The following is a 21,355-nucleotide window of genomic DNA, read 5'->3' as shown; positions in this document are numbered from 1 at the left end:
AGATTGAGGCAAAGAAATCGAGCAACACATGTATGCGCTATCACAGAATTTTTTTTTTTATTTTTCACACGTATTCGCAATTTCGGCTCGGGCGGTGCACATATACAGATCCGCCGCCACCGATCTGGCTCTCTGATTGCCACCGCACAGGGGTTGCATTGGAGGAGGAGCGAAGAAAGGAATTAAGTTCGAGCCGGCGCTTTGACAACCGGAGACTCGCAGGAAGAGGGGGGAGGGGGGCGGCGTGTACACCCAGCGGCAAACGATGGGGGCAGAAGCGCGCGCAGCAAGCGGACAACACGATAAAGGGAGGAGGGAAGAGATAGCAGCGACTGACTGATGCCGCTGACGTCGATAGCGCTGGGGGGATGAAAGGGGGGCGGAGCTGGTTACGAGGCCGACGCCGACGACGACGCGAAACCCAGGAACCAACGCCAAAGAGCTGCGCTCTAAAAAAGAAACAAGAGATAGAGCACAGGGGTAGTCACTTTATTTTTCTGTGCAATACTAAGCGCTAAGCAAGTCGATGGTTTATCTGTCCTCACTTCGGCGAGCGCGGCTTCGGCCGCTTAAATTGTAAAAATTGTAAATTGGTTTTTGAGGAAAGGAAATGGCGCAGTATCTGTCTCACATACCTCGGCGGACACCTGAACCGCGCCGTGAGGGAAGGGAGAAAGGTGGGAGTAAAATAATAAAGAGAGAAAGTGGTGCCATAGTGGAGGTCTCCGGAATAATTTCGACCACCTGGGGATCTTTAACGCGCACTGACATCGCACAGCACACGGGCGCCTCTTGTGTTTCGCCTCCATCGAGCTTCGGCCGCTTATCTGTTTTTTTCAGCAGCGTCCGCTCCGGCGGACGCAGTTGTTGCTGCGACGCGCGTCTTTTCTTTTCTTTCCTTTTTCTCTTTCCTCTGATCTTTTAACTCTCCTCTGCACGTGGCAGCGGTGGTGGCTCGGCTCGAGCCAGTTGGCAGGCCCGTGCAATTTCCTTTTTATCCTTCTCTCAGTCACAGCAGCACAACAGGTTTATCGGCTCAGCACCAGCAATCGCACAGGTGACACAAACCGTAACGCACATTATCCAAAAATGGATAAAAGACATTCCGCGCGTCCTCAAACGCGTAGGACCCATCAGGGACGGTAACCGCCCCTCAAAATTCAATAGAGCTATTCCCGATGACTGACTTTTCGGAAGACTCCTGCACGTCTGCGCCGGGCACTAGCGGACTGGGGAGTCTTAACAACGTGACCCCACCCTCCGCCTCCGACCATGGCCCCCAACCCTAAGTCGCGAGCAAGAACAACTCAGCCGCTTACAGTAACGCAGTGGAACTGCCGAGGTCTCAAGGACCACAAGAAGCGGACTCATCTCCGCCTCTTTCTTGAGAACCTTGAGTTCCTCGTCGCCGTGGTTGCCCTTCAGGAACCCGGCGCCGGTACCAAACTCACAAACTACACTACATTTCAACATAACCCGCAGACATGTATACGTGTTCACAAGCGATACACTGCGCAGGAGGTCACACTTCCCACAACACCGTCTTTCCCATACACGATGGTTTCAGTGCTGCCCCTAAAGCGGTCTGACCCACCTGTACACATTCTAAATATTTACTGCCCACCGAAACTTAAGAACGTCACGTTCAATGAAATTTTCACTCAAGTTATGCAGGTGGCGGGACGGATCCCCTCCTAATCGTCGGCGATTTTAACGCCCCGAGCAGGCTATGGGGATACCCCCGGGAGGACAGGCGTGGGAGGAAGCTTGCGGAACTTCTTTCCACACTTAGACTCACCCTGCACACTGACCCCGCATACCCAACACGTGTCGGCAATTCCATTCAACGAGATACTTGCCCGGACCTCACATTTAACGCAACATACGCCATGCCGACTGGCTGAATACAGAGGACACTCTAGGTAGTGATCACTGTATAATCAACACAACCATTTACATGCGTCCCCTGAAACGCCCACTAAAACAAGCTCGTATCCCTGACTGGACGACTTTCCGCACCTCTCTACCTATCGTAGACCCCCTCCAGTCGGGATACGACGCCTGGTCCAGATCGTTCACGTCTACACTCACACAACACGATAAGCAGATACAGCTCACAGAAACACAAGCAGACGTGGACAACCACCTTCTCCACCTTTGAGAGGCCCGTCGCAGCCTCACGAAGCGATGGAAGAAACAGAAACATAACAGACGCCTAAACAACCGCATCCTCGAACTCACACAACAGGCAGCGGAATATGCTACTCAGCTAGCCGACACTAACTGGGTGGACCGGTGCAACGCGGCTGCTCGCCAGATGTCTGGCCGCAACACGTGGCGCCTGTTCCGCGCTCTCATCGATCCAAGACAAACACGCACGGAAACCCAACGCCAATTACATAAGGCCTTGCACAACTTTACAGGAACGACAAAACAGCTAGCGCACACGCTCAGGGATCGATACCTGTGCACCACTAAGAACCCCCGGCAGGCGGCGTTCTCGTATGGAGCCGAAGAGAACACGGAGCTGGACAAGCCTTTCCAACTCCACGACCTCCGGGCAGCGTTAAGCAAAATGAAGCGGGGCACTGCACCCGGGCGCGACAAGGTTACGGTCAAGCTCTTGGCCAACCTTCCCGACGCAGCCTACGCCGCGCTCCTCAAATACATCAATAGCATTTGGGACGGAGAGACTCCTCTCCCTCTCGATTGGAAATCGGCTCTCGTGACCTTTATTCCGAAGGCCGGAAAACCTATTGATGTAGAGAACCTTCGCCCCATCTCCCTCACGTCTTGTGTCGGCAAGCTAATGGAGACGATGGTGCGCGACAGAATCTCCGATTTTCTCGAAACACAGCACACTTTCGCAGACACCATGTTCGGTTTTCGCCCTCACAAGTCAGCACAGGATATACTTCTGCAACTTCACCACGACATCTTAGATCCTGTCGACTGTCCCCACAACGACAAGGTGGTCCTGGCCTTGGATCTTAAAGGCGCATTCGACAACGTCAAACACGAAGTAATCCTGGACCACCTCAGTAACACCAACTGTGGCCACAAAACATTCAACTACATAAAACAATTTCTTACAGACCGTCAAGCCTGCATACGCATACAAGATGCGGAACACGGGCCATACACCATCGGCTCGAGGGGAACACCTCAAGGCGCGGTCCTGTCTCCCCTCCTCTTCAATTTGGCAATGCTTCATCTTCCCTCCAAATTGTCTTCTCTGCCCGGGATACATCACGCTCTTTATGCGGATGACATTCCAATCTGGGCCACGCAAGGTAATCTGGGCCACATGGAGTCCTGCCTGCAAGCAGCGGCGACCCTAGTCGACGACTACGCGGCCTACTGCGGACTCCAGTGCGCCCCAGCTAAATCAGAATTTGTGCACTTACGTCCCTCCCCTCGGGACACAACACCGCTTCGCATCAGTCTCCCCTCGGGACCGATCCGGGAGGCCAAGGATATCCGCGTCCTTGGCCTCTTCATACACCACCAACGCAGAGTCGACACCACCCTGGCCAAACTTCGCACGGTGGGAGACCAGGTGGGCCGCATGGTCCGCCGGGTCTCCAACAAGCGGGGCGGATTACGAAGCAAGGATGCACTGCGGCTTGTCCATGCTTTCGTAACAAGTAGAATCCTCTACTCAACTCCCTACTTGCACCGGCGCAAACACGATGATGACCAACTGGAGGTCATCCTGCGGAAAGTCATCAAGCGGGCTCTCGATCTCCCGGTCACCACGTCCAACCAGAGACTTCTGGCCTTGGGCGTGGTGAACACATTCCGGGAGCTTCGAGAAACCCACTTAGTCAACCAATACACGCGTCTTGCACAGACCACGTCCGGTCGCCGCCTCTTGGACCGGCTACACATCAAACACGACTGCCACATTGAGGAAAGGGAGAGAGTGCCAGAACCCTGGAGACGCGCCCTCCGGGTCCGACCCCTTCCCCGCAATATGTCCAGAGAAGACCATAGCGGTCGTCACCAGGCGCGTGCGGAAGCGTTGGCGCGATACTATGGTAACCAAGAACATGTGTACTACGTAGACGTTGCCGGCCCACACCACGGGGGGTGGTACACGGCCGCAGTCGTACACAACACACAGTTAACGGGCTCACTTTCAAAGCTTACAGCGCAACACACGCGGAGGAGATTGCCATTGCTCTGGCTCTCACGAATCCCAAGTCAAAACACATCATCACCGACTCGCGAGGGGCCTGTCGGAACTACGATTTGGCTGGGCTCCCCCGCTTGCCTGGCGCATACTGGAATATAGCTGTCGATCTGAAGATCCAACTCCACGCAACCTGATTTGGGCCCCCGGTCACCAGGGACTCCAGGGAAACGAACAGGCCGATCAGGCCGCCCGCGCACTCTCTCCCCGGGCTATCTCCCTGTCCTTGGAAGGGTACTCCCAATCAGACAATCTGGCCATTACATTCAAACAAATCACCGATTACTGCAAGGAGGAGCACCGGCGCTACCCGGCCCCTTGTAAGGGTCTGGATCGCGCTGACGAGCGCCTCCTCATCAAAATTCTTACTAACACTGTACTGTGCCCGGCGGTGCTTAAACATTTCAATACATCCTTTGATGGCACGTGCCAGTTCTGTGGGGAGGTGTCTGACACCTTCCACATGGTTTGGGCGTGTTAATCTAACCCATCTATCCCCCCCAACCCCACCAGAGAGGACTGGGAGGCGGCCCTGCTCGGCTGTCAAGATCTAAAGAGCCAAAAGGCCTTGGTTCAACGGACGCGGGCGGCGTTGCTTGCCAATGGGGCCCCGGAATAGGGGCTCCACCTAGTACTGTGAGGGGAAAGGGCCAATAGGGTCCTACCCCAATCACCTTTCTGTAAAAAAAATTACGAGGAACTTTAGCGGCTAAAGTGCTGAAACGCGAAAGCCTGAGTGCTGCATTCTGCTACGTGATTGTTCACTGCACATTTTGTTGGTGCATTAATTAACTGCCAATTAATGACGCTTAAGCTTCGCCTTTCGAAGTGGAACGCGACAGCGTGTTGTAGCGCTGCCACGGAGTCCAAGGAACGCCACCACCCGTTCGGCGCGATGCGTTGCCCTTTGAACGCAACGCTTTTTGAGGAAAGGAAATGGGGCTGTAATTCTCTGTCATCTCGGTGGACACCTGAGCCGCACCGTACAGGAAGGGAGCAAGTGTGAGTGAAAGAAGAAAGAGGGGCCGTAATGAAGAAAATGAAAATTGTATTTGAGGAAAGCAAATTACGCATTAACTGTCTCACATATCTGAGTAGACACTAGTCGAAAATTGTATTTGAGGAAAGGAAGTTGCGCAGTAACTGTCTCACATATTTCGGTGGACACCCGTCAAAATTCGCGCGTGGTGACGTCACGACAATTTGGACCAATCTGAAACGCGGACAATTACGCCTTGCTCGTCGGTAAATTGGTTTCTGAGGAAAGGAAATGTATGTCTCTCATATCTCAGTGGACACCTAAACCTCACCGTAACGGGAAGGGAAGAAGATGGGAGTGAACGAAGACACCGTATTCACTAGACGCACCTTTGTTCATTCCAAACCATCGTGCTGGCATGGCGGTGCAATAAAGACAAAAAAAAAAGTGCTGGCATGGCGGAGTGGAAGCGTGCTCGGCTCGCACTCCGGAGACCGGGGTTCGATTCCCAAGCTCGGCAAGTTTCTTACTTGGTTTTATTTATTTATCTGGTCGGACTAGAAAGGCTAGTTAGACTAATTAGTTAAGTAAGCAATTAACTAAACTCAAACTTACTTGGAGCATTACTATTGGTTGCGTGGTTAGTAGCCAAAGTACAATTGGCCCCGATTGAAATTCGCGCACTGTGACGTGACGACCGTTTCGACCAACTGAAAAGCGTGACATTCTCTGTCGACAGCTCCTGCTTACAACGATGAGGCATTAAAGGCTTCCGCCTTAATATTAAGGCGAAAGCCTTTAATGTCTCATCGTTGTAAGCAGCAGTTGTCGACAGAGAATGTCACGCTTTTCAGTTGGTCGAAACGGTCGTGACGTCAGAGTGCGCCAATTTCAAACGGGGCCAATTGTACTCTGGCTAGTAACCATGCAACCAATTGAAGGGACCATATAGTGATGCTTCAAGTAAGTGGGACTGAGCTTAGTTAATTGCTTAATTACCCAATTAGCCTAATTAACTTCTCTAGTCAGGCCATATAAATAAATAAAACCTAGTAAGAAATTGGTCGAGCTCGGTAATCGAACCCCGGTCTTCGGAGCGCGAGACGAGCGTGCTATCCACTCCGCCATGCCAGCTCGATGGTTTGGAATGAACAAAGGCACGTCTTGTGAATACGGTGTCTTCGCTCACTGCCATCCTCCTCCCTTCCCTTTCGGCGAGGTTTAGGTGTCCTCCGAGATATGAGAGAGAAATACATTTCCTTTCCTCAAAAACCAATTTACTGACGAGCGAGGCGTAGAACCGAATGGGCGATGGCGTTCTATGGACTCCCTGGCAGCGTTGCAAGACGCTCTCGCGTTCCACTCTTAGAGGCGAACCAACATCTTAACCACACATCAGTGACCACACTTTAGGTCAAAAAAGTACACCCCCCCCCGCCTCCCTGAATTTTGACGGGTGTCCACCGAGATATGTGAGACAGTTACTGCGTAATTTTCTTTCCTCAAATACAATTTTCATTTTCTTCATTACGGGCCGTCTTCGTCTTTCTTCTTTCACTCCCACTTGCTCCGTTCCTCTACGGTGCGGTTCAGGTGTCCACCGAGATGACAGAGATTTACTGCGCCATTTCCTTTCCACAAAAACCGTTGCGTTGAAACGGCAAGGCATCGCGCCGAACGGGTGGTGGCGTTCCGGGGACTCCCTAGCAGCGCAGTTAATTAGAATTCAGGCATTAATCAGTAATTAACCATTAATTAGTGATCTGTCATCACTTAGTAATTAGTACTCAATTACATGCGACGCCACCAGTGCTACAGAAGCACTGAAAGTGGTGCGGAAAACGCTTTCGCCTCTACGCACTTTAGACAGTCAAAGTGCCCCCTGAATTTTTTAATTGCCCATAAATGTTTTTCATCATCATCATCATCAGCCAATCGCTCCATTGGGCCGACATCAGCTAGGCACGTCACGAGCTTGAGTCGGGATAAAAAAAACTATTTTCGCCAATACAGAAAGACATTTGAATAAGAGAATCGCGCAATTACAAAGATAAAATGTGATTTTGAATGCTCGCCAACATCAAAAGCATATGGAGCCGATGAAGGGGGAGAAATAGCGAAGTTAGCTTGTCTCTGTACGTCGGTTGGCTGACATGGGATAGTGCCTCCGATGCATGGGTTGTTCGGTTTCACTGAATCATTAACTGTCTCTGAATCGCCGCGAAAGCGTTTGAAATGTTTACGGTACCTGTTTAATTGGCTCACCTTACATGCTTAATGTCGTGTGTTTTTGTTAATGTGAATGTATCTTGTAACCTTGGCATGTGTACATATGTAAATAAATTTTTTCTAAACACAAGCGTTTCTTGGCGCACTGTTTGTTTTTATTTACTTTTTGTTTTTCATGCTTTTATATATTTTGTTCCGTTTCTTTCTTTTTGTTTTTTTATTATTTTCATATCTTATTTTTGTTATTATTTTTTGTTCATTTTCTTATTTTTATTTTTCTTGACTTTATTCCTTTATCCCTTTCATTTTATTTATGATTTCATTTTATTTACCAAACCCATGCATTCACTCGATGCGCCTTTATTCACGCTCAAACCTTGAGCCTTCGTGGCAGAGTGGTGGCGTTTCCGCTTGAAATGCCAGAGGCCCTTGTTCGATTCCCACCCTCGGCGCAGTTTCTTTTTAAGCAGTGACGCCGAAAGGCGGAAAAATCTGCCGATGTGTCTCTCGACGCGTCTGCCGACGCGTCTGCCGACACGGCTGGCGACGCGTCTGCTAACGACAGTATGAGGCATTAAAGGCTTTCGCCTTAAAATGCCCGATGTTCGTGAACAATTTTTATTGCTGTGGTCGATTGCTGAGCGGTTGCTGGGGTTTGTTTTCGAGCAGCCCGGTGTCCCCGCACGAGGGAGGCCGCCGTTGCACGGACGATAAGCGCATTAGCTTAGGCGACGTAGTTTCAGCTTTCTTTGAGAGCAATGGTGGCCGTAGCAAAAAATCTCTGCCTCTCCTGAAATCGAGAGTAGAGTAAGCATGAAATGTTTACGGGCAGAACACATTGATAATCATGGCGTTGTCGGCAGGGGCGAGCAGTCTTCTGCTGTGGCGCATCACTCGCAAAGCGATCGCTTTCCGCAAGACGCTTCCTACCTCTCCTTTCATCAGGCTCCATTGCTTGGCTTAAGCAGCTGCGACGGTGGCGCCATTCAAATGCAGGACGATGCAGAAGCGTACGCGGACACGACGAGACGCAGGCCTGACAAGAATGTATATGCAGCGCGTTCGAAACTGTCTGAAGTGCGTAGAAGCGAAAGCGTTTTATTGCGAAAGCAATACTACTCGCACTTTCAAGCCTTCGCGTGACCCGGCCGCAGTTACGTTTGACCTTTAGCGGAGTGAATATGGGCGACCAAGTCGCTCCTTCAGATAGCCCGGCTGCAGATACGCCGCGCCGCGCACCTGTGGGGCTACTGCCGCTGTGACGTCATACCAGCTGTAGATTATGGGCGACTAACTCGCTCCTTCAGAGAGCCCAGCTGCAGTTGCGGTGTGTGCCGCGCTGCGCACCTGCGGCGTAACTGCCGCTGTGACGTCATACCAGCTGTAGATTATGGGCGACTAACTCGCTCCTTCAGAGAGCCCAGCTGCAGTTGCGGTGTGTGCCGCGCTGCGCACCTGTGGCGCTACTGCCGCTGTGACATCATACCAGCTGTAGATTATGGGCGACCAACTCGCTCCTTCAGAGAGCCCAGCTGCAGTTGCGGTGTGTGCCGCGCTGCGCACCTGTGGCGCTACTGCCGCTGTGACGTCAGACCAGCTGTAGATTATGGGCGACCAACTCGCTCCTTCAGAGAGCCCAGCTGCAGTTGCGGTGTGTGCCGCGCTGCGCACCTGTGGCGCTACTGCCGCTCTGACGTCATACCAGCTGTAGATTACGGGCGACCAACTCGCTCCTTCAGAGAGCCCAGCTGCAGTTGCGGTGTGTGCCGCGCTGCGCACCTGTGGCGCTACTGCCGCTGTGACATCATACCAGCTGTAGATTATGGGCGACTAACTCGCTCCTTCAGAGAGCCCAGCTGCAGTTGCGGTGTGTGCCGCGCTGCGCACCTGTGGCGCTACTGCCGCTGTGATGTCATACCAGCTGTAGATTATGGGCGACCAACTCGCTCCTTCAGAGAGCCCAGCTGCAGTTGCGGTGTGTGCCGCGCTGCGCACCTGTGGCGCTACTGCCGCTCTGACGTCATACCAGCTGTAGATTATGGGCGACCAACTCGCTCCTTCAGAGAGCCCAGCTGCAGTTGCGGTGTGTGCCGCGCTGCGCACCTGTGGCGCTACTGCCGCTCTGACGTCATACCAGCTGCAGATTACGTTTTCTTTCTTTCAGTCGCAACAACATCAAAAACAAAATATAACAAAATTACCGAACACGCTTTGAGTCGTCGCGCAGCGGCGGCCGGTAGCCACGCGTGACCTGTAGACGCGGCGCACTGCGTTCCTTCAGTTGGAGGCGCTGCGCTTTTGTTTTCGCAACCTATCAGGCTTAACGAAAGCTAAGCCCCCGCCAATTTTTTCCGCACCACTTTGCCTATGTGACAGTGGTGACGTCACAACTGGATTACGTCACACATAATTGATGACGAAGTAATGACAAATTACTAGTTAGTGACTAATTACTGATTAATGACTAAATACCAATTAGCTGTTGATTAATGAAGCTTAAGCTTTGCCTTTAGGAGTTGAACGCGACAGCGTGTTGTAGCGCTGCTAGGCAGTCCACGGAACGAACGCCACCACCCGTTCGGCGCGATGCCTTGCCCTTTGAACGCGGCGCTTTTTGGGGAAAGGAAATTACGCAGTAATTCTCTGTCATCTCGGTGGACACCCGAACCGCACCGTACAGGAAGGGAGGAATGCCACCACCCGTTCGGCGCGAAGCTACCGTCGCTTGTATGCCGGTCCTGTAGGAGGGCTTAGGGAGTCTCGTTAAATCTCGTACGGTTCCCGGATGCTCTCGTTTCAGTGACCGGATGAGTGGAATTCAGTGCCCGGATGTTGGCTCTCGGTCTCGCCGTGACGTCACCACACTGCCGACAACGGGAGCTAAAGGCATTTCATGCTTAAAATGGGCGGATTGAACAGCTACTGGGCAGGAGGAGAGGCTATGTTTCAAATTCGCATAAAAGTATAGGTGACACATATCGAGGCGGAGACTTCTCGAATAAAAAAAAAATGGAGGCGGTACATTAGAAACTCAATAACAACGTATCTCTCCTTTTATGGCCTCATTGTGGATTCCTTTTTTTGTTTTTGTTTGCTTTGCTGTAGTATAGACAGACGCCATGAATGCCTAACCAATTTTCTTTGCTTGTTAGTCACTTATTATTTATGCTTGTGTATTTCAAAGATATTTTATTTGTATCATTTTATGATATACGCTTTCTGCTATTTAATTCCTTTCAGCATTCTATCATTGATTTTTTTTTTTGCCCGTATGTATTTCTGTTATAGAATGTTCACTAATGCTTTTTTTTTCGTTTATCCATTATTCTATCTTTGTGTTTGTTCTCTTTATTGTGCATAGTGCCATTTCTGTAGGGGGTACAGACCCCGTCAAGCCAAATCCGTTTGGCTTTTTGTCTGCACTTCCGTCATCTGTATATGTATAGATGCAAATAAACTTGAATTGAATTGAGGTGGGCAAGGGTTAGGTGGGTGCTTGTCTGAATTTCTACGAAGGATGTGTGACCCAGATGCAGTGAAGTCAAGGTGAAGGGTGCAGGGAGGCGGGTGAGGTACAGCTTAAAAGGCTTGTGATTGTTGCGGATGAAACATTTGCAGGCCGGGCATTAGCCTAGAAACAAAACGAATAAATCGTGAACACCCTCCTGCGGTTCCCTGTTTACGAATCTCTCCATCGATTCTTTTCCAGGTACACGAAAAATTGGACGGGACAATTAAGCTCCACCTTAAGGGTATGACGCGGCAGCGCAGTTGGTTAATTACCATATGTGCAGAAGAAGGTCATTCTCTACCTGACATTCACAGGTCCCTGGGAGTCGTGGGGCTGCAGCGGTTAAGCGATGCGCCGCTGCCTTGCGATGGCAGGTGCACCCAGCGGTGTACCTTATGCGAACCAGGTTGCTCTTCCGGATTTACCGATCATTAACTGCCACGGGGGCAGTTCGCTCACAGGTTGTGATGATGCTGCAAGGTCACGTGACCCAGGTGGCCCACCTGTCTCCCAGGTTGCTCTCTGGGCACCAGGTACCGAAGTCATGCTCGTGTTTTTTCACCGACGCTCGACTTTCTGGACACCGTGGCGTCTAAGGCTATAGCGTTAAAAAGTAACACGCCGTCACATTTCCTTGCTGCGCACCTACTATACCCCGCTCTCTGTGAGCGCGGAACTAACGAAGTGTGCAAAAATTCAGGGGGCACTTTGGCTCTCTAAAGTGCTGCAATGTGAAAGCGTTTCCTGGCCAGTTTGTTTTGATTTACTTTTTTATTTTTCATATTTTGTTTTTATTTATTGTTTGCTCCTTTCTTTAATTTCATTGTTTTTATTTTTATTTCCACATCTTATTTTATTTTGTTTTTATTTTTGATTATTTTCTTATTTTTATTTTTTATTTTTTTTCCTTCACTTTACGCGATCTTTTAATTTATTTATGAAGCCCATGCATTCACTAGATACCCCTTTATTCATGCTGGAACCTTGAGCCTTTTAAGCAGTGACGCCGAAAGGCGGACGAATCTGCCGACGCGTCTGTCGACACAGCTGCCGACGCGTCTGTCGACACGGCTCCCGACGCGTCTGTCGACACTCCTGCCGACGCGTCTGTCGACACGGCTGCCGACGCGTCTGCTAACGACAGTATGAGGCATTAAAGGCTTTCGCCATAAAATGCGAAAGGACTCTTATCGTATAAAGTGAGAATTAATGCTGCCCTAGCAGTAGGTCCCCACCTGTACACGAGTATGTCGCGCGCAGGCAGCCAGGGCGGCGCGTCGACGTGCTGTCCGGCGGAGCTGCAGACGAAGGAGCCGAACGCGGCGCAGGCGTTCACCGCGCGGTCCATGGTCTGGCCCACGAGGAAGGCGAAGCGGAGGCAGTCGCTGGAGTCGCACAGCGGGGGCGCCTCTTTGACGCCCATGTCGTGCGACAGGATGGTGAGGATGATGACCGCCACGCTGGCGAGCAGCGCCAGCGACGAAGCGATGGCCGCGGCCGCCTGGCCCTGGGTCTTCCGCCTGGAGCGCTTCTCGGCACTGATCTCCTTGTCCAGCTGCGTATACGATAAGAGGAAGACAGTAGGATCATGTAATACAGAACGCCCCGCCACCGTACAGCCCGACTACGGAAGCAAAATGTGTGCTCATCAAAGCGTGTGCACTCTGCACTCTACATCGACCAAAGTTAACCTAGACTTTGAGAGTGCCAAAATAAATGGAACGTCGTAATAATTTTAACGCGATAGCGCTCATCACCATCATCATCATCATCATCAGCCTGACTACGCCCACTGCAGGACATAGGCCTATACCATATCTCTACAATTACCCTGTCCGGTGCCAGCTGCGCCCGTTCTATACCCGCGAACTTTTTAATCCCGATAAGGTTAGCTCTATGGGCGAGTTGGTGCGTCATAACGAAAAGTAGCGCTCGATCAGACAGGACAAAACGAAGAGGACACCACATGCGCTTCCTTCTTAATCTCATGCGCCGACCTAACTTTCTGCCGCCCCCTGCTACGCCTGCCTTCTCTTGGAATCCACTCCGTTACCCTTAAGGACCAGCGGTTATCTTGCCTTCGAATTGCTTGCCTTGCCCAAGCCCATGTCCTTCTCTTGTATTAGACTAGTATGTCATAACCTGCGTTTGTTTCCTCACCCTCTCCACCCGCTTCCGATCTCTTAACGTTACGGCTACCGTATATATATATTTTTTTTTCATAGCTCGCTGCGCTGTCCTGTACTGCGGAAAATCCGCCGTCGTCGTCGCCAGCGGCGGCAGTGCAGCAAAATATGGGCCGGAGTCGGGCACTCCACGTGCCGTCATACTCCTAGGTAGCAGGTGGCCCCCTAGGTCACGTGACTTTGTTACGCCATCACAACCTGCCCAAAGGACTGACCAAACTGCCCGCCATGGCAGGTGACAGTTCGCTTAATGACTGGTCGCGAGAGGTTGCTCGGGAAGAACATAGCCTCAGAAATTACCCACGCCCGAGCGGTTGTGTAATCTCGGAGGCCATGGGAAGAGCAACCCAGTTCTAACAAGCTCCACCGGTGGCAGCACCTGCCATCGCAGTGCAGTGGCCACCGCGGCAGTGGCGCATCACTGCGCCAGGAGTGATGGAGTGAGGATTCCCAGGAATCTATGAATATAAAATAGAGAATGAACAATCCCCATATATGGACAGCAACCCATTAACGCATTTGCGTCATACCGTTAAGTATCCCCTCGGGTTTTTTAATCATGAATCGACCGAACTTGTCAGAAAAATGCCCACGACCACATTTAGTTTCTTCGTGACGACGCTCACGAGAAGCTTAAGAAAATTCGAGAGGATAGTGCACCTTCAAGTGCCATTGGCGATGTTATTGAACATTTTTTCGTATCGAAGATTTGAATGCGTATTGCGAATGAGAAGTATTGTTTAAAGGATTCCAAACAATAATGTATGCGAGTGCCATGTTTTCGATTTGTCTACACGCCTCAAAAACTGAAGTTTCGTGGACGTGCGTTTTTCTTTTGTGGGCCAGTGCACCACATGCTTTGAATATGCGTAAGGGCCTGGTTTAGGGGAAATCATATAGGACCCCGCCGCGGTGGCTCAGTCGTTACGGCGCTCGGCTGCTGTCCCGAAAGACGCGGGTTCTATCCCGGCCGCGGCGGCTGAATCTCGATGAAGGCGAAATTCTAGAGGCCCATGTGCTGTGCGATGTCAGTGCGCGTTAAAGAACCCCAGGTGGTCGAAATTCCCGGAGCCCTTCACTACGGCGCCCCTCATAGCCTCAGTCGGTTTGGGACGTTAAACGTCCATAAACCTAAAACCTGAAACCTAAAATCATAGAGGAATTATAAAAAGCCTGCAGAGGTGTCGTTAGTCACCGGAAGAGGGTAAATTTTCTGCATTTGGAAATGTCATATTAACCGCTTTCTTTCTAATCCGAAAGCATTTCTTGTCTCATGAGTGGCGTGTACATGAACTGTCAGCAGAGCGTTTCGTCAGAGCGTGTCCCTAGGGTGTGTCCGAACGAAAATGAACATTCAAAGAAAAGGTTCCCCGGCATGGCGGTTCGAACCCAGGCGCTCGGTGCTCCAGGCGGGCAGACAACACGTACACCGCGAAGGGTCGTTGGTTCAAACTTGTTAGAGGGGCACGAAGTGAACGTGTTGTGGTGTTCACGACGGGAATGTGTGTTGCGGGTGTGTACAGATGTTACACAACAATGACTTGCAAAAAAATAATACCGAAGTAATCCAAGGGTCATGTGATAAGTGCCACGTGACAACAATGACTTGTAAAAGTTACCGATTTAATCCAAGGGCCATGTGATCGGTGTCACATGACAACAATGACTTCCAATAAAATTGCTGACGTTGAAACGCAAATGCTTCCGCATTTCTCCAATGTAGCAGACTGCAGCGCTCTACAATTGTTTGTGTGCGCATGCGTCTTTTAATTCTGGCCACTTTCCCGATGTATATAATAAATCCGTCTTTCAAAAGGACAGGTGTGGAAAGTCAGCGCTGTCTACGTGTCGTCCCCCTGCTGTCCCGTTTCTGTGCGATCCCTACCTCAAGGTGAAGTATAGAAAGATGTATTTTTAACACTCGTGGAGGATTGATTCGAGAGATTTTATGACACCCCATCATGTTGCCTTCGGAGGGACTTGTTGAAAGCCTCGTATGGGCAAAGCAATTTGCCGTTTGTGCGTTGGGACGGTGGAATTTGGGACTGAAGGCTACTCGTGCAAGGTAGAACCACTGTGCGGTGTCTCGTGGGGAATGCCCACGACAAGGCGATGGCGCTTCCAGCTACACCGGCATGAATATTTAAGCAGCAGAAATTATCGAGGATAACGAAGAAGCATATAAAACATACAAACGTGAAAAAGTCTTGGCTTTATGGGTGTTTAGCGTCCCAAAGTTACCCAGGCTATGGGGGACACCGTAGTGAAGGGTTCCAGAAATTTTGACCACCTGGGATTCTTTATTCTGCGCTGACATATACGGCACTGACAGAGTACACGGGCCTCTCGAATTTCGCCTCCATCAAAATTCTACCGCTGCGGCCGGGATCGAACCCGCGTCTTTCGGGCCAGCAGCCGAGCGCCATGACCACTGAGCCACCGCGGCGGTATAGAAACGTGAAATGACAGGAAATGAGCAACATGGCTAGCTCAAACCAACATTTCAATAAAATTCCTCTGGACAGGCGCTTCAGGGTCATATGCTGAAACGTGACGAAGTCTGCCAATTGATTTAAGATGAAATCGGAGGTCGGTTTGATGCGTTAAAGTTGGCATCGTCTACAAGAAGCACAGTATATATAGGAGGCAGGACGCTGAAGATTATAACAATTAACGGGAAGGTTGGAACTATTGTTTACTAACTTAATTATGAAATGTTCTCTTCTGCCGCTATAAACCGGCTGTAACAAAAGCCTTCTGCGCATGAACATTGTTAAGAGCCCTGGAAACGTTGAATAGCGCGGGGGACCACGTGTAAGTGACGGTGGTGGTGCGGCGTTGATCAACCGATTAGGATGCAACTATTGGCGTCACGCTGTGAGAAGAGGGCTCCCAAAATGTGAAGTGCAAAGAAGCAGGCTTGCAGAGAACTTTAGAGGCCTATTCGCATGTTCATAAATGGGCAGTGGCCTAATCATGTCACTGGCCTAATCATGTCATAGTAGCCAAATCGAGTGGTGGCTTTATGAGCCGATATCTTTTTATGTAGCTTCCTAAATGAAGCACACCGATTATTTCTCTGGACGCAAATATTTGCATGCGTGGTTGTGTCATACAAGATCTCAATAATAAGCGCAGTTGCCGTGACGCTCTCCTTATGAGTGGTAGGGTAGCTCGCTCTTGTGCGGAATGGCACACCTATTATCTCAAATTTTTTCTACTCAATGGCGGCGGATCAATTTGTTTCCGCTCCATGACAGAGGCTTGAGCGTAAAATGAGCAGTGGACGGATGTCGATTGTTAAATTAACTGCGTAGTTAGCTGTCTCCATAGATTAGCACGCGGCCTGGAACGATCCAAGGTTTAGAATCGTGATGCGTGAAGGGTAGTACGTCACGCGTCACATGATCGAAGAAGCTATCACGCGGAATGACCGCTGGTGCTGCCTGGTCGACGAGGGCAGTGCCTATGGCAGTGAAACGCTCACATCCCAAAGACAATAGCGACGTGAGGCATCTTTGAACATTTCCTGAGTGCTTGGCAGTAGTTCACAAATCACGCTAAAAAATAAAAATAAAACACGCTGTTGGCATTCGCCTGTCAGTGCTGAAGGTAGCAGAGGACTAAATGGTTCTGCTGGATACTTTTGTTTGCTTCCGATTGCAGCCTTTTAAAAAAGGGGTTCATCTGTTGACTTGCATTCGTTAAGAAGGTGTATAGTGCGGCCATAAATTGAATATGTGCATGTTAAGCTTTGTGAAAGATGGCATTGAGTTTGCCTGCGCGGTGGACAGATGACGAGGTCAGCGCAGCAGAGGCCACGGTTTCTGCATTTCACTGAAGGAATGTTACTGAGATGAGTGCGCTGTCAAAAAGTAAGCGTGACTTCGATCGTCACGAGAGAGAGTGAAGGTTGGTTTGGTTTCATGGCGTTTAACGTCCCAAAGCAACTCAGGCTATGAGGGACGCCGTAGTGAAGCGTTCAAAAAAGGGATCGTGGCCTAGTGATTTGGTCGTCGGCTTCGGCTGCGGGAGGTGGCAGGTTCGAAACCCACCGTCGGATACCACCGTATGGGTACAGGCTCCCCCCGACCTGGCGACCGGTTTATTTAGGGGGTGCAGTCCTGGGAGAGGCTCCGTATGTCCCCCTTTGGGGACGTACCCTGTTTCGAACGTCCACCTGCAAAGGTGGCTCGATGTATGCTACTGTGCCGTCTCGTGGTTGTCTCTGTGCCGTGTAAGTGTTATATGTCAACCCTCCTCATGGGTAATGTCCAGGCCATAAATGGCGGGCAAGCGAGCGTCTAAGCACGGCCGCTAGATACAAAGCGCACACCTCGCTTTGCGCTTTGCATCAAGCGGCCGTGGTCTAAGCTTCCCGTCCCCCATAGCCTGAGTCGCTTTGAGACGCTAACCACCATGAAACCAATCTAAACTTTCTTCATGGCACTTGAATCTCACGACATGTGCGTCAGCAAGCCAGTTGGTGGCGTTCAGTACAAAAGAAGTTGAAATGAAAAAACAAAATGAAAGATACTGCGTATAACGCCCGCGCAGTGTGTCCGTTAGTGTGTCCAATAGGTTCCTACTTGCGACAATGTTTCCACTAGTTGTTCACGTTAGCTTTTTTCTTATCCTTATTAAATCAGATGATAGGCTATAGCTCGTGCTCATGTGGTCGTGCTTTACTCATGTTGTGTGGCACTTGAGCGCAATTTTTATGCTAGCAAAAAACAAGTATCTTGTGCTTTTATAATCAAAGCTATAACATTTCGGCGTGCCCCCTGTGTAAACCTCGTAATGGGTTTACATTGTATAAACTGGGAACCTCCAACAAAATTGGAGGAGACAAGTTCAACTTTAAGGTTATGACGCGATAGCGTAATGTGTTAACTGGCATATACGCAGAAGGTCATTCTCTAATTTACATTCATAGATATCCGGGAGTCCTCGTACCAATCCTGGCGCTGTGGTGCAGCGGTTGAGCGATGCGCCACTGCCCTGCGATGGCAGGTGCTCCCAGCGGATGGCCTAGTGCGGCCAGGTTGCTCTTCCTGAGTGACACATCATTAATTTAACTGCCACCTGCTACGGTCGGCAGTTTGCTCACTATCCGGTGGGCAGGTTGTGATGACGCAGCAAGGGTCACGTGACCTTGGCGGCCCACCTGCCTCCTACAGGTTGCTATCTGGGCACCACCTGCCACACTCACGCCCGTGATTTTTCGCTCATAACAGCAGCAACGATCGCGCCGGATTTTCTATGCAACGGGGTCTTTAACGCTGTCCCGTTAAAAGCAAGGGATGAGGGCTAAAACTGACGCGTTGAACGCTATCCTGGGCTCCACTCACGCTCTGTGCTCGGCACTCACGAGGCGGACGACGTCGAGCAGCACGCGGTCCTCGGCTGCCTCGCCCTCGTTGGACCGGCGCTTGGAAGGAGGGGCGGTGGTGGACGCCGGCCGCCCGGACGAATGCGATGGCTGACGGACGACAGCCTCCGTGGTCGCGAGGTCGGGATCCGCTGCTTCAGCCATACTTTCCTGATTCTTCTTCTTCTACTTCTTCTCCTTAGTCGCTTTGGGACGTTAAACCCCATAAACCAAACCAAACCAAACTTCTTCTCCCTCAGTAAAAATGGCACATATTCTTCTTCCGATTAAAACTTGGCACATACCCACATGGGAGGATTGGCCAAGGTGTACTGGCTGAAACAAGGAAATTTCCATAGGCGATCACGATAAAATATTAACGACAAGCGTGAATTTCGAAATATGTATCGAGAAAAAACGTCCATAGAATATTTAAAGTAATATAAACAGGATTTTGCTAAAAAAAACTACAAAAATTTTAAAAGAGTTAGTAGATCAACTTACCAGTGGCAATTATGTGATCATGGAGAATTCCACAAATTGAACCCAATTGAACCCAACGCTCGCACCGAACGATAACAACACTGGCAGAGATAACGGGAGCCCTAACCTGGAGAGAGGGACCTCCAATATTGGATTGCAAGCTATTTGACAAACCGGACAGTCTACATGGAGAATCTTGAAGAAGATACAGCAGATCATCATATTGCCTATGGTGTTCTTCAGGGAGGAGTGCTCAGTCCAACGTTGTTCAATCTCGTGCTCATTGGCCTTTTCAAACAACTACCGAAGACTCTTTCGGTATCCGCCTACGCAGACGATATTTGCATATGGTCATCAAGTGTCACGCGTCCCCCAGTGCAAGCAAGGTTGCAGCGTTCGGTTTCCATTACGTCTGCGTACTTGCGCCGTCAGGGGCTTGAGCTTTCGCTAACTAAAAGCGTAATATTGGCTTTCACACGCACGTTAATGGCGTGGTAACCGGTCACAATCGACAGGCAAATTGTTCCATCCGTAACACATCACAAATTCTTAGGTGTTACGATAGACCGTGACCTGTCCTGGACGAAGCACATTTCTGTGCTCAAGAAAAAGCTCGACAGCTTTGCCAGCATTGTGCGGTGTATGGCAGGGAAATGTTGGGGTCCCTCTGAGCGATATTTACTTCACATGTACCAGGCGCTGGTAGTCGGTCTTCTCAGATACAGTGCACCCGTTCTCTCTGGGGTCACACTATCAGGCCTGCGTGCGCTTGAAAGCGCGCAGGCTCGTGCTTTAAGAGTATGCTTGGGTTTGCCATGTAAAACTTCTACATGGGGCACATTTTGTGAGGCCCGCGCCTAGCCAGCACGAATTTATTTTCAACAGGAGCCACTTCGTGTGCATTTGCGGCATCTGACCAGGCATCGTCATCACCCCCTGACCAACATTAGGGCTGTGCGTCCAGATGCAGCCTTTTCCAGAGCCCTCTGGATGCAGCGCAATGCGGTGCCTTCGAACTACGCGCCACACCAGATTGCGGAGGTGCCACTTTGGGTTGTACCAAAACCATCTATACGTACAACAATCCCAGGGATAACAAAGAAGACGCACATTCCAACAGTCGGACTGAAACAGCTGGCGCTGTCATACATTACATCTATGTATACTGACACCCAGCATGTTTTCGTGGACGGATCCGTGACAACCACCTCTTCAGCTGCAGAGGTGATAGTGCCAGGAAATGCCTCATGTCACCGTTTCAGGCTCATGCACAAAACGTCCTCTACGGCAACCGAATTTTTCAGCCATACGAGAAGCTGTCTGTTATATTGGTCACCAGCCAGCGCAGCAATGAACTATATTCTGCGACTCAAAATCGGCATTGCAGGTCGTACAAACTTATGTAAAACCAAGGGCATGCGAGCAGCTGGTTCAACAGATTGTGCTTTTGTTAGCCGGAGCTTTCCACCGCGCCCATACCGTAAAGTTTCAATGGATACCGAGCCATTGCGGCATAGCGAGAAACGAGCGTGCTGACGCCGAGGCTCGGATGGCACATAGTGATGGTGCTTTCATTGAGATAGCCTTTTCTAGATCAGACATTGGAGCCTTGTTGGCGCTTTTAATGCAAGCCGCAATGCAGTCGCACTGGCATGATTCGACTCATCAACAGGACCGCGTCTCTAAGCTTGACGCTGGCTCACGATTACATTTGCCATCTATGGTGGTGCGACGTCATAAGACTTTACTCCACCGGTTACGGCTTGGCGTTGCCTACACCAAACACTATCTTCACAAGATCGGCATCGAAAGTAACCCAAATTGCGTACATGCCACACTCCAGAGACTATTGGACACCTTCTTTGCGAGTGCCCGAACTATACTGCTGAAAGAAGAACTATACTGCTGCTGGGCGCCAGGCCGAGACGTTCTGATTGGCGGCGTGTGATAAAGGCCGTGCTCAACTTTTTGTGTGAAACAGGCCTGGATACTCGTCTGTGACCGCCTGTGCACTACCTACATATTAATGACATGTGTCGGTGTTTGCGTTGCAGACACCAGTTTTATGTGCGTCTACTAACACACTGTGTGTGTGTGTGTGCGTGCGTGCGTGCGTGCGTGTGTGTGTGTGTGTGTGTGTGTGTGTGTGTGTGTGTGTGTGTGTGTGTGTGTGTGTGTGTGTGTGTGTGTGCACTACCTACATGTTAATGACATGTGTCGGTGTTTGCGTTGCAGACACCAGTTTTATGTGCGTCTACTAACACACTGTGTGTGTGTGCGTGTGCGTGCGCGCGTGCGTGCGTGCGTGCGCGCGTGCGTGCGTGCGTGCGCGCGTGCGTGCGTGCGTGTGTGCGTGCGTGTGTGCGTGTGTGCGTGCGTGTGTGTGCGTGCGTGCGTGCGT

General features: G+C 50.5%; 1 protein-coding gene across 1 annotated transcript in view; it reads right to left on the bottom strand.

Annotated features, from left to right (window-relative positions):
• The window catches only part of LOC149337138 (uncharacterized), a 58,304-nt gene extending 39,668 nt beyond the window's left edge, over positions 1-18,636 (bottom strand). The window contains exons 1-2 of the mRNA XM_089554331.1: positions 18,472-18,636; positions 12,150-12,469 (exon numbers count right to left, since the gene is read on the bottom strand). Coding sequence (XP_089410457.1) covers positions 12,150-12,469; positions 18,472-18,636 — 485 coding nt within the window. The remainder of the gene's footprint in view (positions 1-12,149; positions 12,470-18,471) is intronic.
• Between the last annotated feature and the right edge of the window lie 2,719 nt (positions 18,637-21,355).

Source organism: Amblyomma mixtum, chromosome 7, assembly GCF_055824585.1.
Source record: "Amblyomma mixtum isolate Tamu chromosome 7, ASM5582458v1, whole genome shotgun sequence".
Classification (NCBI taxonomy): Eukaryota; Metazoa; Arthropoda; class Arachnida; order Ixodida; family Ixodidae; genus Amblyomma; species Amblyomma mixtum.
The sequence above is the reverse complement of the archived record's forward strand: the minus strand, read 5'-3'. Positions and strand labels throughout refer to the sequence as shown.